Source organism: Lacerta agilis, chromosome 4 (genome assembly GCF_009819535.1).
Source record: "Lacerta agilis isolate rLacAgi1 chromosome 4, rLacAgi1.pri, whole genome shotgun sequence".
Lineage (NCBI taxonomy): Eukaryota > Metazoa > Chordata > Lepidosauria > Squamata > Lacertidae > Lacerta > Lacerta agilis.
In genome coordinates, this window is record NC_046315.1 from 70,330,018 (window position 1) to 70,347,511 (window position 17,494).

The 17,494-nt window shown below is 41.8% G+C and overlaps 1 protein-coding gene across 6 annotated transcripts in view; it reads left to right on the forward strand.

The window, feature by feature from the left end:
• Positions 1 to 17,494, forward strand: part of HERC2 (HECT and RLD domain containing E3 ubiquitin protein ligase 2) — a 93,345-nt gene that overhangs the window by 51,708 nt on the left and 24,143 nt on the right. For all 6 annotated transcript variants that reach the window (XM_033147517.1, XM_033147520.1, XM_033147521.1 and 3 more), the window contains 21 exons: positions 810 to 918; positions 1,178 to 1,317; positions 1,594 to 1,784; positions 2,042 to 2,147; positions 2,498 to 2,589; positions 3,867 to 4,042; positions 4,459 to 4,570; positions 5,522 to 5,603; positions 5,742 to 5,885; positions 7,003 to 7,093; positions 7,423 to 7,600; positions 8,409 to 8,490; positions 8,571 to 8,742; positions 8,896 to 9,040; positions 10,791 to 11,016; positions 11,843 to 12,014; positions 12,736 to 12,919; positions 13,783 to 13,923; positions 14,532 to 14,723; positions 15,995 to 16,148; positions 16,787 to 16,894. In XM_033147517.1, coding sequence (XP_033003408.1) covers positions 810 to 918; positions 1,178 to 1,317; positions 1,594 to 1,784; positions 2,042 to 2,147; positions 2,498 to 2,589; positions 3,867 to 4,042; positions 4,459 to 4,570; positions 5,522 to 5,603; positions 5,742 to 5,885; positions 7,003 to 7,093; positions 7,423 to 7,600; positions 8,409 to 8,490; positions 8,571 to 8,742; positions 8,896 to 9,040; positions 10,791 to 11,016; positions 11,843 to 12,014; positions 12,736 to 12,919; positions 13,783 to 13,923; positions 14,532 to 14,723; positions 15,995 to 16,148; positions 16,787 to 16,894 — 2,997 coding nt within the window. The remainder of the gene's footprint in view (positions 1 to 809; positions 919 to 1,177; positions 1,318 to 1,593; positions 1,785 to 2,041; positions 2,148 to 2,497; positions 2,590 to 3,866; positions 4,043 to 4,458; positions 4,571 to 5,521; positions 5,604 to 5,741; positions 5,886 to 7,002; positions 7,094 to 7,422; positions 7,601 to 8,408; positions 8,491 to 8,570; positions 8,743 to 8,895; positions 9,041 to 10,790; positions 11,017 to 11,842; positions 12,015 to 12,735; positions 12,920 to 13,782; positions 13,924 to 14,531; positions 14,724 to 15,994; positions 16,149 to 16,786; positions 16,895 to 17,494) is intronic.

A 17,494-nucleotide genomic window follows, 5' to 3' on the forward strand; every position in this document is an offset into this window, starting at 1 on the left:
CCATAAACAAAAGCAAACCTCCCCAGGAGCCTGTCTGCTCATGCTAAGTCATAGTATGGCTTAGTGTAACATATGGACTAGGCCACTGTGTCTCTGAATCCTCAGGAGCGGGATGTTTTTTTGGGGTGGGGAATAGGGACCAGCAGCAGGAAGCGGGGAGGTTGGAAAGCCCTGTTTTGTGAGCAATGCTTCAGTCACAGAATTTAGGGTCAAAGTTTTTGGGTAAACAAACTTGACATAAGACATACCTGTTTGGCGGGTTGTGGGGGGATATAATGGCATGGAGCTTGATATTTCCATAATTTGATATTCCAGTTCATCTGAAGGAGCTGTTAAAAAGGAACACTACAGCTTTAAAAGTTACTTGGTCATTCTGACAGTCATGTTGTATTGCCCTCCACCTGACCGTTCAGATTGCATCAGGAAAGGGAGGGCAGTTTGTTGTGCTTTTGACACGAACTTTCCAATAGAGCCAGAGTGTCACATATGCCTGCTTCACATTTTGGATTTGATTTATTTTCAGGATAAAGCAATAGCTATTCCACTTGTTCTTGAGTTAGAAGTGCTGGTTAGTGTTCATGCATTAAATATTTGACGCAAGTTACAAAAAAGCGGTCTAAAAATCGGGATTAAATACTGTTTTTCAGGTTCATGGAAAGCTCATTGTTTTAAAGCAAGGAATTGGGTACACCACTAAATATTTTATACCAGAAGTTTCATAAGTAGGAAATATCAGTACAACAGTCACTGAAGTATATGTATATCTCACAAGTACTTTTTTATATTTTCCATTTCTTCCCTTGTCACAGCTTTTAGTGCCAATGGTAAAGATGTCATTGTTGACTTTCCTCAGCAGTCTCATTGGACTGGATTATTGTCAGAAATGGAACTTGTTCCCAGTATTCATCCAGGGGTTACGTGAGTGTTTTTTTTAAATAATAAAATACCCTGTAACCATTTTATTGTGGTTTTTTTCTTTAAGTTTAATCTTTTTTCTTGTAGTGTTTCTATAACATAAAACATGGCCTGATCCCCCCCCCCCCAGATGCAACAGGTAAAAAAACCTGAATGAGGAGGCATTTTTGTAGTAGACGTATAGAATGAGAATTTGTTTGGATTAAATTCTCTGAATGGAATAGAAAAGCTAATGTGATAACTGAATTTTTGTTTCAATTAGGTGTGATGGCTGTCAGATGTTTCCCATCAATGGACCCAGATTTAAATGCAGAAACTGTGATGACTTTGATTTCTGTGAAACCTGTTTCAAAACCAGGAAACATAACACACGACACACTTTCGGAAGAATAAACGAGCCAGGTATTATACGTTACAGCTTAATGAAGTCTGAGACGTTTCTGCATAACTCCTTGTTGTGGGTAGAGTTTTCTGAAACTGCTTCTGATTAACTTTCACTGGACCTCCTCTTTCTAATAAACTCAGCAGAATTCTTTATTGTGAACAAAGCTTGTAAGAAGAGCTTTGTGCTGTAACACTACAAATACAGTTCAGTATAATGCTCCAGCCTTTAGGATAGCATGCTGCTGAACTGAATAGAATTGTCTTCAAATCTACAACACTAACTGTTTACAATAGGTCAATCTCCAGTATTTTGTGGCCGTTCTGGAAAGCAACTGAAGAGGCGTCACAGTAGCCAGAGAGGGATGCTGCTGGATGATTGGTCAAGAATCGTTAAAAATTTGAATGTGTCGTCTTCCGTGAATCAGGCCTCACGTTTGATTGATGGTGGGGACCAGTGCTGGCAGTCCTCTGGCTCCCAAGGAAAGGTGAGTTTTAAAGAAGTCGTTTGTGAGCTTCCCTCACATTTCATTGCATTCTTCTCATTGCTATCATCATCATTTGATAAAAGTAGAACTGTACCTGCAGATATATATGTATTTTTAAAAGCAATACTGTTTTTATTATCCTAAACTACTTGCAAATATTGTATTCTAAGAAGCAGTAGTCATGTTCACATGTAACTGTGGTCCATTGTGCCTCCAGAGAACTTTAGATAATTGCAATCATTCCCCCCCCCCCCCAGCACTGGATCCGTTTGGAGATTTTCCCTGACGTCCTCGTACACAGATTGAAAATGATTGTGGATCCTGCAGACAGCAGCTACATGCCCTCGTTGGTTGTGGTTTCAGGTATGGGACTGTCAGTGTTGACTACAGGGAACTGGTTTCATTATTGAGCAACTTGTTTTGTTTACTCGCAGTATGGTAATACAGGCAGTGTCTGTTTTAGGTGCATCCGGTATGTGCATTCCAAACCCGGAAGCGACATGAAAATATCACAAAAAGGGGTGGAGCAGGGCTCGGGCAGAACAGAGTGTTTGCATGCTTTTACAATGGTTTCAAATATATGCGATTTCACTTAACGTGAACATAACCTTGGAACGTAACCCCTGCATAAATTGGGAGTTGCCTGTACTGAAACAACAACAACTCCTTAATATAAAAATAATCCAGCATGCATCTCTTTCCTTATGCTGCAGGTGGAAGTTCTTTAAACAACCTCATAGAGCTGAAGACAATCAACATTAATCCTACAGACACCACAGTTCCTCTTCTTGGTGACTGCACAGAGGTAGGTTATTGCTGGTTATAGGGAAGACTAATTAAGAAAGTTGTGCATCGAACCCATGTAAGATGTATATTCTCTACGTTTCTCCCATGGCTTTCAGCTACAAGGTGTCAGATTTAAATGCCCGCTGTTATTGTGAAGGGTTCCTTTTGTCACTTACTTTTTTGGGCGCATGAGGAATTTTTTTTGTTCGCCAAGAAACCCTGCTGTGATATCTCCACAGCGATGTTGCTTAATGAGGACACTGGCTGGAGTTTATGTATCTGTTGTTTAAATCTTGACATTAATGAACAAAATTAATGTTTTTGTGAGCCCCATCCCCTCATTTTGTTGGGTATAGTTGTATGTGCACACAACGCAGGTGCCATGTCTAAAGGAAAAGTAAAAATCCATTGGAATGCAGGAAGATACTTGTCAGAATCCCAGTGGTCTGTCAGAGGTTAGACCTCCTATGTGGGTGACATGAAAAGTGAGAGTGCCTCAGGTCTTCCCAAAGCAATAAAGGTCTTACCAAGTTAGGATGGCTCATTGCAGAGCACACCCGAGCAAAATTAAGAACAGGAGTGATTCTTTCATTTATTCAGGCTTTTCATTATTATTAAAAAGCATTCCTTTTTATACTAATGAAACAGGAGGGAGCCGAAAGGTCAGAAGTAGGTAAAAATGGATACAAGTCCTTACATATACTGTATAATTAATTCATTTCCCTTTTCATAGTCCCAATCATAATATTAAAGCAGGCAGGCAGGTAGGCAGTTCTCTAGAGCAGGCACGTCCACCTCCCAAGTGACTGCAATCTACTCGCAGAATAAAAAACTGGCAGTGATCTACCCCTACGGGAGGAAGATCCTGTTTTTTAGGGGTTCAGGTTAACGTTGCTGACCAATTTTTTTGGGAGGGGATTTAAAAATGTTGAACTTCAATACAGGGGGGAGGGGTAAAGTCACTCACCAAAATATCGCTGAGGGGACAATCAGCCTCAGAGCGAAAACAGCATCTTCCGTTCTAGCGATCCTGCACGAATGGAGGACAGGCTGAGGGGGCGGGGCCAGGTGCTCTTTTGCCACTGCAAAGGAAAGGGAGCCAGCGATCGAGCGCAATCTACCAAAACCTCCCGGGGATCGACAAGTAGATTGCAATCGACCTGTTGGACATCCCTGCTCTAGAGCATTTGACGCACATTGGTCTCCTATCCTTTTGTCACGTATTTTCTTATATTTGTGGCATTAAGTGCAGTATATTAAAAACCAACACATAGACTTGATCCTTTTTAATTTTAGTATCATAGGTATATTGAAGTGGCTATAAAGCAGTGCAGGAGCTCTGGCATTGATTGCAAAATACACGGTCTCAGCATATTGGGGCGTATTCGGGCAGAGGATGAAGACTTGGCTGCAGTCCCCTTTCTTGCTTCGGATAACGAAGAAGATGAAGATGATAAAGCTAACACTGGGAGGTATGGAATATTAGAGCAAAGTTCTCTTGTAAAACACCACGTGTAATTGCATACTGCTGAACTTGTTGGGACTTTCAAGTTCGGGATTAGGAATACTTTGTCCCAAACGTTCCTCATTTTTATTTTCTTTAACAGATTATTGATTGATTGATTGATTTCTATACTGCTTAATATATTAAAAAATACTGTATCTCTAAGTGGTGTACCAAAAACTGATGCAACAATCAGAAACTTAAATAAAAAAAATACATTGTTACATATTAATATGTTACATTAGTACAAAGCTACTACATCTATCTCAAGTTCAATTCATTATAGTTGTGATGCAATTGTTGCAAATAAATAGTGAATAGGTGGGTGACAAATAAAATCCCAATATAAACATTGGAAAGTTAACTCATTGCCTGCTTGCTTAGCCTTGTTAGAAAGAAGACGACAGGCCTGGAATCAGCAGCGACAATAAGGACCAAAGTTTTTGTTTGGGGCCTGAATGACAAAGACCAACTCGGAGGATTAAAAGGTTCCAAGGTATTGAGTGTTTTGTTTCTTTTTAAAATTGAAATACATGAAAACAACATTGTGCTTCCTTTCTTCTATGTGTGTCTCTGCGTTGTGTTGCGAGGCAATACCACCTTAAACGTCTTGTCATGCCTCTTTTTTTCCTGGATCATTTGCTTATTTATTAAATTTACGTACAGCCCTTCAGCCAAGGATTAGGCCTCTTCTTAACAGCTGCCGGTTGCTGCAGATTTAACATCCATACAGCAGCTTCAGCTGTGTTACAGAGAAGGCCATCCTTACTAAAAAAAAAACTCGGTTCTGTGCAGTGGTCAGGACCGGAACACCTAAAATCCTATAAGCAATATGACATAGTAGAACATTGTCTACTGTCAGAAGCAGTATGACTCTGAATCTCAGCTGCTGGGAAGGACAAGGAGGGAGAGCACTTGTTGTCTTCACTCACTGCTCATGGGCTTAATAGACTTGCAAAGATGGGTTGTTGCTGTTTTATTCTTGGGCTTCTTTCAGAAAGCATTGGCTTCCGTTACTTGAAAGCATATGACCCAAACTTGAAAGGTAATTCAACTAGCAACTTATTTCTGCCTTGGTTAGGCAGCAGCTGTTCAATAGCTAGCCAGTACATTGTGTGGAGCGGCTTACAGGGTCCGAGTAACATAAACAAGATTAGCACATATCGTGTCAAGCTGACAACTGTGCATATTTCCTGACGGCCAGGAAATAAGCCTTTGGCCAAAAGGGAGATATGAATGCTGGTGCTAAATGAGATGCCGGGACACTTAATTCACAACTTAAAAACCTTTTGAATAAAAAGAGTATTCTTTGAACATGCGGTAAGCATTCACTCGATGATCAGAAGATGATTGCTAAGACTGAGAGAACAGTCTTAGGTATGCCATAGGCAAATCAGTGCTTTTGAAACACCTTGTGTTTATTTTCTGTATAATTTGCATTTTACAGATAAAGGTTCCTTCATTTTCTGAGACCCTCTCTGCCTTGAATGTGGTGCAGGTGGCTGGGGGATCCAAAAGCCTCTTTGCAGGTAGGGGAGCTCTCTGTCACGCGGCTTTTTAAATCCACTGATATGTAAGGTGTTGTATTTGTTTTTTTAAAAAACGAAGCTGCTTTCGGCTGACCTAATTTCTACGTAATGGAACTCCGAGTTTCTCCTGTCTTTTAGTGACTGTGGAGGGTAAAGTGTATGCCTGCGGAGAGGCCACCAATGGAAGACTGGGATTAGGCTTATCGAGTGGAACTGTTCCCATTCCCCGGCAGATTACTGCTCTCAGTAATTATGTAGTCAAGAAAGTTGCTGTTCACTCAGGTACCAAATATGTACTTTCCTATCTGTGGGAATCAGTAAGATTATTATGTCAAATTAAAATAGGCTTCTTATCCATGCTTGGTTAAAACTACTTTGCATGTCTATTCTTCATGCTTTCTCTCTTGCACAGTACTCTGCGTAGGGAAGTGTTATGTGTGAAAGGGCAGGTGCCGTATCTAGTCTTAGAAATTTGTGTTAGCGGGGCACTTTCTCTGTGCTAATACTGGGATGAATATTGCAAAACTAACTGCTGAGTTTTTATCAATAGCACCTCTTACGGTGGTGAATGGCAATATTTAGTGGGAAGGAAACTCCATTGAAAATCCTCATTATTGCATATTTTTACATGGCTCTTTATTTGTATATATTTTAAAATTTTACATACGGATGTTTTATGATAGCCTATATTTGTAATGCCTAATAAAGGTTTGGTGAAGTAAGTAAGTAATATTGTGAAACGTAGACTAGGGTTTGAATATGTGGTGGGGTGAAAGTACAGAGTGAAAATAAGCTAATTGAGTTGTTGTTTTGAGTTTCCCCCATTTCCTCATTTAGCAGGGTGGAAAATACTTAAATGTGTTGTAATCACATTGTGGTGTTCGTAAGCAAACTGAGATGCTGCAACCCAGCGGTCTCTAGTTCCTTAGACTTGCCTGCTACAGAAAGGAGGCTGTCACATTCTACATGCAGTCCATCTGTTCCACAGTTGCATTAAAATATACTTTAAAACAACGTTCATGATTGGAGCAACTATGTTTTCTGGTTGGAATCACTAGACCCAGTTTCATTTTTTACAGCTAACCCTTGGCTCTGATCTGAACATGATCTTCCTGTTCTGCTTTGGGTTCAACCAAGAATTTCAAACGAGCTGTTGAGAGTGTGTTCTGTTTTTGTGTAAAAGCAAAATTGCAATGCGGGTTTTAATCAGTTTCGGTTAGATAACTTAATATTAGAGATATACACAAGGCATTTTGTCACGGAAGGGAGTGCAGGGAAGCCACTGTTGCTACCAACTTTTCTGAAGAGTTTTCTTTCTACTGTTCGATTCTCCCTACCCCCCCCCCTCTAATCTTGGTGTGTTACCTTGTCAACCTTCTCATATTCTTATCCATTCCAGGTGGCCGCCATGCTATGGCTTTAACTGTTGATGGGAAGGTGTTCTCCTGGGGCGAAGGAGATGATGGGAAACTTGGACACTTCAGTAGAATGTAAGGGTGCCATTTTTGCTGCTGCTCTGTGCTTGCTGGATTTTGGACACTCCCAGTTCATTCAGCTTGTGATACTTAGGACTGTCAAATCAGGAAGCAGTAAGAAGTAGAATGACAAGTTTGCTTGATACAGATTTAATAGTAGATATTATTTATTTCCCTTTGACTACCATCCATAGTGAATCTGACTTCTGTTTTCCCAGGCTTTTACAGCCAGTACCTATTAAGAAAGAAACAGAATATATGTAATGCTTGAGTTCTTAATTTAAAGTTTAATTAAATAACCTGACTAAACAAACACAATGCATTTTGGGTTTTGTTGTTTTCAGGAACTGTGATAAACCAAGGCTGATAGAAGCACTGAAAACAAAGCGTATCCGAGATATTGCCTGTGGAAGTTCTCACAGTGCTGCCATCACCTCCAGTGGTGAATTGTATACATGGGGCCTCGGTGAATATGGTCGACTGGGACATGGGGACAACACTACGCAACTTAAGCCAAAGATGGTAAAATCAGAATATGTTTTCCCACCTTAGGTCACTTCAGTACATAGGCTTGCTGAAATACAGCAAAAGCAGGAAAACAGCCCAAATGCCCTCACTCAGTTTATAGTAGAGGTGACATTTTAAAACAATGCTCTGGGTATCTGGATCAGAGTGTAAGATGGACCTGGGTATCTGGATCAGAGTGTAAGATGCACCCCCATTTATTGAATGCCACCCCCCCCCTGAGATCTGGCTGGTGCCAGCGTTGTTTTCCTTTCTGCCACATTGCCCTTTGATATTTAACAAGTACATTGTCTGCTACATGAATATATTGGGTAAGGGTTTTTTAAAAATCATATTGGCTATTAAACTTCGGATATCTTACTTATGTGTTATTTTGAAATCCACCCTGAGATAATGAAACAATGAAATGAATAAATAAAATGGTTAGCTTCTTTCTTCTTCACTGGATCAGGAACTGATCAGTCAGTGTTGTTGCTTTCTTTAATTAATTGCAGCTTACACAGACCCAAGTTTTTGGATTTTTTTATTGTTGGTTAGCTGCCATCACAGATATCAAAGCACTCAGCCACTCTTCCTTCTTCCTCTCTTAGTCTTCCATTCTTGAGATCTGGAATGAGAGCGTGCGGGCCTTCCTTTTGGGTGTGGGTTGGGTGGGGCTTAAATCATTTTTTCCCTTTTAAGGTCACTGTGCCAAATTGAATTTCTGGCCTAAACTGGTATCCGTAGATCAGCTGTATCTCTTGAATTGTGAGCAAATTGCACACAGTTCAAAATGAATGAACCTCCTGTGTTTTCTGCCTTGTAGGTCAAAGTGCTCCTTGGTCATAGGGTCATTCAGGTTGCTTGTGGGAGCAGAGATGCTCAGACGCTGGCATTGACCGATGAGGGTAAGAAACCTCTCCTTCCTTATTGCCGCTTTAATATTGTATGGCCGTTGCAGCAATTAACACAAGCCTGTTTTCTTTAGGGCTCGTATTTTCCTGGGGAGATGGAGACTTTGGAAAACTTGGTCGAGGAGGAAGCGAAGGGTGTAACATTCCTCAGAACATCGAAAGGCTGAATGGCCAGGGAGTCTGCCAAATCGAGTGCGGAGCTCAGTTCTCTTTGGCTCTAACCAAGTCTGGGGTGGTTTGGACATGGTATGTCACGTTTAACAGTTTGCATTCCCCCCTCTGCCCAATTGTCATAAAACCAGCCAAACTGATAGGAAGAAAGAAATCGTAGGGTTGCATCCTGATCAGTCGTCAGAGACACACATAATCACCCTAACAATGTTACTGTTTTGTCTTCAGGGGCAAAGGCGACTACTTCAGACTAGGACACGGAACTGATGTCCATGTACGAAAACCCCAAGTGGTAGAAGGGTTGAGGGCGAAGAAGATAGTGCATGTGGCTGTAGGTGCACTCCATTGCCTAGCAGTCACTGACACAGGGCAGGTAAGAACCATTTGTCAATCCACTCACAAGACTCACATGGCAGTAAGTTCCATGGGATCTACTTCCCATAACTTGAATTTTGAGCTCCTGGCAACGAATAAGTAAGTGTTGGAGCACGGAATACAGCAATGGAATTGTGTGATGAATCACTTAAAACCATTGCCATTATTGGCTCTTCTTTGGTTGTGCCTCTTTTTCCAATAGCGCTATAGGATGTTTTCCAGTGCAATTTACATTTCACAGTTTTTGCCACATTATCCATTATATTAAGTGGATCTATCTCAGCAAGCAAATGGAATAATGTTTGTCCTCTTCCTCTTCCCTTAAGCCAGGAAGAAAGAACAGTCTGTTTTGTTTACAGTCTTCATTTAGCAAATGCAGCTATTGTAAAATAATTATCTTTGTTTGCTTAGAATATTTATGCCGCCCTCTTAATCAGTGGAAGTTATGAGGCACTCGGCAAATACAAAAGCACAGAAAACTTCCACAAAGGTGACATTTGGCAATAGAAACCAAATATAGTAGAAGCATCAAAAGATCTTAGAAGAGTAATATATTTGGGTTCCTTACAAAGTCAGCAATGAGGGAGCCTAACGAAGGAATAGGAATGATTTTCCAGAGGCATGTGCTGTGAAGTCCCTATTCCTCATTGCCACTCACTTTGCTTCAGAAATAGCCACCAGGAAGCTACACTTTATGAAATTATTTTGCCAAGAATTTTAATTGCATTTGGAAACACTAGACTAAATATTTCAACATTGCTGGTGAAGCAGTCAGGGAGGCAGATGCTAAAGTGGCTCACCTGCTTTTTTCTTCCTAAAATTATTTTCATAATTGTTTGGCCTGTATTGGGACTTCATAGCGGCTAGTGATCATTGGTCTAGTTCACATGTACACTAAGCTAGTCTGTGTACTTAGCACGGATGATCAAACATGCTCACTACACATTAGAAAAAATTGTGGCTGCTTCACCCTTCTCCCGCTGCTGCTGCTGCTGCTGCTGCACTGCCAAGAGTTACATCTGGACTTGGGCTTCTCTTCCCCAACAAGTTACAAGCAGTAAGCCCAAACCAAACCTTGTTTTGAAGTGAGACATCCCAGTAGCCCGGGTTTGGAAGTAATGGTAAGCCAAACTGTGATGTAGCTCTTGATAGCAAGGCAGCAGCAGCAGCAGCAGCAGGGGAGGAGCTTAATAATTCCAGAAACAAAAATGCACTCCTTGTTCACTCTTAGCCATGGTATAACTTGAGCCACTATGTAAAATTTTTACTACGCTGTCTTTCTTTTTAATGTAGTGGCATGTGCGATGAACTGTGCCTTTCTGGAGTTATTATTCAAGCCATTTGCTCCAGTTCCATTTAGAATGAAACTTAACTTACAATAGATTGAATTTTAGCAAAGATAATGGGGTGCATGGATACAAGCAGCAGCTTATTTAGGTGGGTCTGAATGACGTGTGGTCACGGATGTGCGCACAGTGCAGAACCTGAAAATAGCCCCAAAATATCATAAAGATGACACACAATGGGGTGGAATGGGCTTTCGTTTGCTCTGCTAACACGCGTGGGGATCCAGAATGTAACCCCCACACAGAACGAGGATTGCCTCTACACAACTGTGTTCAGAGCAAGATTCTGCATCTGTTAGATATTCCGTGGCTCAATAATTTATCTATATTACTTTAAGTGCGCTGTATGTGAAATTTTCACTGAAAAAGAGTGATGCTCAGAATGATTTGATTTATTGGCAGGTTTATGCTTGGGGAGATAATGATCACGGACAGCAAGGCAATGGGACTACTACAGTCAACAGAAAGCCCACTCTGGTGCAGGGTTTGGAAGGCCAGAAAATCACCCGTGTTGCTTGTGGGTCTTCCCATAGCGTGGCTTGGACAACCATGGACGTAGCTACACCCTCTGTGCATGAACCCGTTCTCTTTCAAACAGCTAGAGACCCTTTAGGAGCATCCTATTTGGGTAATATAAAGAATAGCATATTTTTGCTTTACAAATATGCGTAAGAGAGGAAAGCGGCGTGGTGGCATCATTGCTGCTGTGTGTGTTTAGCAAAATAGTATCGCCATAGAGAGAAAGCTAGTGGTCAGACAGCTGGGCAGACCTCAGCCTTGTGGGATCTACTGGACCCAAGAACAAAAGACAGACACTTGAGGTTGAAGAATTCTGAGCCCAGGAATCAGTTTTGAGGAGCCAAACTGTGAACGGTGTTCATCCGCCTTCCACACAAAAATCCTCTCCTTGTTATCTGGTTTTAATTCCTCCCTACTTTCTTCATTTAAACAGTATAATTCGGGGGGGGGGTGTCTGCAAGGTTTCTGACTCTCAAGTTCTTGTTCAGTTCCAAATAAGGCCTCTGCTAGATGCATTTGATGTAAAAAAAAATTGTTCACTCTCTTCCCCCCCCCCAAAGGCTTTCTGGTACTAATTTGAACTGAAATTTGACATGCAAAACAGGACTGAATTAATTGAAGAGTCATTCTAATGGTAAAATATAAGTTTTCTCCACAGTGTCATCTTAAAAATACTGAATGTAGCAAAAGACAAAGGGGTGTGTGTGAGAGAGAGAGAGAGAAAGGAAGGGAGAACGAGATTGTAAGTGTATGAGAGGGCAGGGAGACAGGGAATGGAAATCCATAAACAATGAAGGAAGGAGCCAAATATCTTGCCTAGTTTATATTTGGTCCCAAACTAGCTTTGGGCTTCCCTGCTTGCTCTTCTGTGGCTGCGAAGTCTGTGTGTAAATTTGTCCTAATGGGAAACCTGGAAATCCTTTTATTTCCTGCAGGTGTCCCATCAGATGCCGATTCTTCTGCTGCTAGTAACAAAATCAATGGTGCAAACAGCTCTAAACCTAACCGGCCTTCACTTGCCAAGATCCTTTTGTCACTAGATGGCAACCTTGCCAAACAGCAGGCATTGTCTCATATACTGACAGCATTACAGATCATGTATGCCAGGTAAGCTTGTGCGTAAGGATACATGGTTAAGTACATTTTCTTTTAGTATCTAATTGGGCTTGCCTCTTACAGTCAGGTTTTCTTATGCCTGTTGGATGCTGTGAAAGGAAATTGCTCATTTCACAAATTGTATAAGTACACCATTTGGTTCGGAAGTTTGTTGGTCACTTTTCATCTGGAGTATAATTGGGATTTTTTGGGGGGTGTTTGTGATGTAACCCTGTCCATGCAGATTGGACAGTTCATATAATATGAGTTTTCTGTTGGGTGTTAAATAAACTTGTTAAGAGGTCAGTTTTTAGCGGGTTTTAAAAAAAAAGCACATGTGCATGTGTAATTTTCCATAGCCAAAGCAGACATAGCGAAGATATTGCTAACTTACTTAGGGTATCTCTTTTTTTCGTTTTGGAATTTTTTTTGCTTGTCCTCAGTCCCTTTTGACTTAGTCTTTCCTGCTTAACCTGTATGTTTGTTGTTTTTTTTTTTTTTAAAAAAGAATGATAGACTATATTCTGTTTTGTGGCCTCTCCTGTTAGGTATGCTTGAACTAAGAGGGTTCTTTATTTGTGCCACTGCTGGATCAGGTGCCATAATTCTGTGCGACTTTATCACAATGTAATTAAAAAAAAAGGCTAATAATGAATCTGATATCTTTTCAGCCCAGTGAGGCAAGTGTAATGTAACACAATAATATTCTGAATGCTTTCCTTTTTGATTTTAGGGATGCTGTGGTTGGAGCACTAATGCCTGCAAGTATGATTGCACCAGTGGAATGTTTGTCTTCCTCTCCTGCTCCTCCAGACCTTTCTTCTACAGGCAGTGCACCTAATGGGGAAGACAGTATGCTAGTGGTAGATGTAGAAGAGAGACTGAGCCCAACCCCATGGCAAGACAGGAGAGTGGAGGTAATCCCACCCCCTGAACTCCCCACCCCCTCGACTGAATTATTAGAAAGATGGGTAGTAGAAAACTTTCAATTGATCGTCTAGGTTTGTTTGCTTGCATTTTTACATTTCAGCATAGAAGGTTTTGTATTGCTTGCAATCCAGCTTGCGAGATTTAAAAATACAGTGGTACCTTGGTCCTTGAACTTAATCCGTTCCGGAAATCTGTTCGACTCCTGAAACCATTCAAAAACCAAGGCGTGACTTCCGATTGGCTGCAGGACCTTCCTGCACTCAAGCGAAAGCTGCGTCGGATGTTCAGCTTCCGAAAAACGTTCACAAACCGGAACACTTACTTCCAGGTTTGCCGGGTTTGGGAGCCAAGCCGTTCGAGAACCAAGGTACCACAGTAGTCACTTGCGGGGTGAATTGCACTACACCCGGAAAAGTAAACTAGCAAACTTTTTAAGACGCTAAGAGTTAGCCCACATGGTAGATGCTAAGGTTACACATTTAAATTTCCACATCTTACATAATAGTTTGAAAAAGGCCATCTCAAGCATTTATCTTACGGAAGGACTCCGGAAGGGAATTTTTAGTGGAAGAAAGGCCACTGAAGAAGCTGGCAAGCCCAGCTGTGCATATTTGGCTCGCGTTTCAGTTGGTAAGCTCTTGCCATGGCAACAATCCTTTGGAGCAATGAAAATAATTGGGCAAAGGCAAACTTCTGAAAAGTTTGTGTACAGTAGGGTAGTTGTGTACAGTACTGTTTTGGTTATTGACCTGTTTTTAATACTGCCTAAACAGGATGCAAATGCTTTGCAAAGTCCTGCTGTATCTGATTCAACAAGCTTTCTTACTGTCACGCAACTCTGCTTGGCTAGGTGGCTTCTACGGACGATGCTGGGACTCCTTCTGCTGTAACTCCTTCGGCTTCTGCAGCCTCATCTCGTCCTTTTATTCCTGTTACGGATGATCCCGGAGCAGCCAGTATAATAGCAGAGACCATGACCAAAACCAAAGAGGTACTGTATCTGTTTTTCCCCCACTGATATATGCTGATTGCATTTCCCTGGAAGTAACTGAACGTGGGTGGTGCTTGAGAGTGTTTATGCAGAACGGGCAGCAGGATGCACCATGTTGGGCAGCCAGGTGCTATAGAATCTGTGCTCCTATGATCATCACAGTAATCTACCTCTTTATGCACTAGTCTGTATTTATGCAAAATGCCAATTTTTAGTTAATGGCATTCCGTAGACCCTAGAACTAGGGATAATGGGAGTTGTAGTCCCAAAACATCTGGAGGTCCAAGTTTGCCTATGCCTGCCCTAGAGGTAAATGCAACTTAGAATTGTTGGGACAATAATGCAGTACACCACAACCTAACAGTATTATCTGTTTTGGATCCCTGAACCTGTCCCCTCTAAAACCTTTTCCATGTCTGCCATTTTTGAAGTGCTAAAAATACAGATTTAGCAGGTAGGCTGAAAATAAGCCAGTGAGACCACAGAATCCAGGCCCATAGATTTGCTTTCTTGATGGGCTTGTCCAGTGTGTGCTTCTGACTTTGGGCACCTCCTTTAGGCCTCCGTGTATTCTCTTCATCTGCCTTTTCTTCCATTTTGTTTTGAAGGATGCAGAAAGCCAAAGCAAAGTCTCTGGTCCAGAGCCCCAGTACTTGGATGAGTTCACTGGTCTTCTGGTGCCAGATGACACCCGAGTCATGGTGGACCTCTTGAAGCTGGCCGTGTCCAGCCGCGCAGGAGAGAAGGGAAAGGATGTCCTTTCAGCTGTGCTGTCCGGCATGGGCACCGCTTACCCTCAGGTTGGTTAGAGTGACCTTGGGTTATGCTTCATCGGTTGCTCTGTACAGTACTTGTAATGCTTCTTAATACACAGATGAGAAGTTAAAGACTGCTGCAAATATCTAGGAATATCAGTGAACATTTGTGTACACACACACACCCCTACACACACCTGAGATTGCTAAAGATGTTTTCCTAGTATTCTTCAGTAGTCCTTGCAATCCTAAATCGAGATGAAACTTTAGAACTGGAAAGAAGCTGATTTATTGAACGAGCTGGCAGGGTTGAATTTTTTTGGGCAGGTGCATACATGCGTAGCAAGTTGGTGGAGAAACCTGGTCCTTGTCTCCTCTCTTTTATTTTAATTTTAAATTATTTACAGTATTTGTAGCCCACACTTCACTGAATGTTTTCAGTCCCAGAGCAAGGGAACACAGTAATAAAGATAAACTGAGAAAGAATATACAAAATCCCATAAACGGGGCCAATAAACAATGAAACAATTACCTTCTGCTGTAAGCAAAATGGCAACAACGCAAATTAATATTTCCAATTTAACAAAATAGAGGCCTGAAAAGTCAGTAAGGGTTGTCGGGTAATGATGTCCTGGTGGATTTGCTCTTCGACGTGATTTAATTATTTAGCATTTCCTTTATTCTGCGCCTTTTCCTTGTTGCCAGTAAATTACCTTTCAGAGGCAGCTTCACTCCTGGCCTGAAGGATCAGCTTACCTCCTACCCAATGCCATAGCTGTCAACTTTTCCCTTTTCTTGCGAGGAATCCTATTCAGAATAAGGGAATTTCCCTTAAAAAAGGGAAAAGTTGACAGCTATGCCCAATGCCTCCTTGACATTTAGGCAGTGGCATAGCTTGGATGGGGCTGGGGGACCGCTGCCCCGGGCACAGAATCTTGGGGGGGGGGTTGGCTAGTGCCTGGCCATCAGCTAGTAGGGGCTGGGTGAGCGCAGAGGGTGAAGAGCACCCTATGTGCCCTGGCCCCACCTGGTGGCAGCAGCAGCAGCAAGGGTTGGGTAAGTGTGCTCCTGCCCCAGGCGCTGGCAGACAGTGCTATGCCCCTGCATCTAGGGACTGTTTCACCTTCTTTTGTACTATTTAGGTAGATCTTGCTTGAAACAACTGTTGCGAATATTTTAAATTTACATGTCACTTCTGATAGCAACCTTAATGTTTGGTGTTAGCTTGCTATTGTTGGAATGTTGATTGACCTGCAAAACGAATGAGGAGCCACCTATGTATGCCAAAAATAAACCTCGCGATAATTTATTTTCAGGTTGCTGATATGCTGCTGGAGCTGTGTGTTACGGAGCTGGAAGATGTGGCAACGGATTCACAAAGCGGCCGTCTGTCTTCGCAGCCGGTGGTGGTGGAAAGTAGCCATCCGTATACAGACGATACTTCTACCAGTGGCACTGTTAAAATACCAGGTACTAAATTCTCATAAAAGGTGGAAAATAGATTTTACGCCTTCACTAAAATTTATACACCGAATGAATATGGGCTGCTGAAGAAGTGTGTGGTTTCATCAAGTTTTGTCAAGGTAGTAAATCTTGAATGTTTGTAGCACCTGGCGGGGCTCAAATTTCTCTAATGTATATAAACAACAACAACAACAACAAAATCAGTGCAGTTTGCCCTTAAGTTTGTGCAAAGATTGCTTGATTATCCCTGGGCACACAGATGTAATGATAGAGGGCAATACTTCCATCATAGTTTCAGTAATGTTATTGCAACACAATGAGCTTTTATATCTGTTAGGACATAACTGTTTGGTGGATGTTTTAGATTAATTCAGAAGTAGCCGTGTCCATATTTCCCGTTGAAATCAAAGCATATTTCTTTAGTAAAATAATAATAATATTTTTTGTTGCAAGTGCTAGTACGCTCAGCTAAGAAACTGAAATTCAGGTTTGGAGTTGTAAAACGTACATGCAAACCTATGAATGCTTTGTACTCCAGATGCTTATCCTGCAGGGTTTTAAATTATCCTGTCAGAAAGATGATGCTCAGTTTTGTTTTGTTTTTTAAAAGAAGGGGCTTTACTTCTGTGGCTTTCACCCTTTAGGTGCTGAAGGGCTTCGAGTAGAATTTGACCGTCAGTGTTCCACAGAACGACGTCATGACCCACTCACTGTCATGGATGGAGTCAACCGGATAGTTTCTGTCCGATCAGGTAATGAGACGAATATATCAGAATTAGTGTTGTGCCAAATGCTTTATTGTTCTTTGTGTTTCATTGGGGACTACAGCTAATGGTAGGCAAAGCCGAGAACCAAAAATGAGCAGATGCACCTCTTCTCTCCCCCTTTCTGTTCTTTCTGATACCCCTTTCTCTTTCTTCATTGCTGCTTTTCTGACTTCTAGGCAGTTAGCACTCCAGCTGCCCAACAGGGATACACCTCTATCCCTTCCTCTGCAGATGGGAAGGCATGAGAGCTTGTCTCTGTGCCTGCTGGGTAGTTTGCAGCTCCCAGGGGAAAAGTTGGGCAACAACACCCAATGCTCGCACTGCACCCAGAGGGAAAGACTGGGTGCAGGGAGCATGGCTTTGTTAGTCCTCGATCCCAAACCTGCACAGAATGCATTTGGGCTTTCAGCCTTTGCTGATCTCTCTCATGCGTTCCATTGGATAGGGTGGCTGTGTGGACCAGACGCAGTAGATCACATAGGATTTGGCTGTTGGCCACATTCATCACTTGAGCCTCACATTCCTCACTACTAGATGATAGGTTGATTTTTTTGGGAACAAAAGCCTGGGAAACTAACAACATAA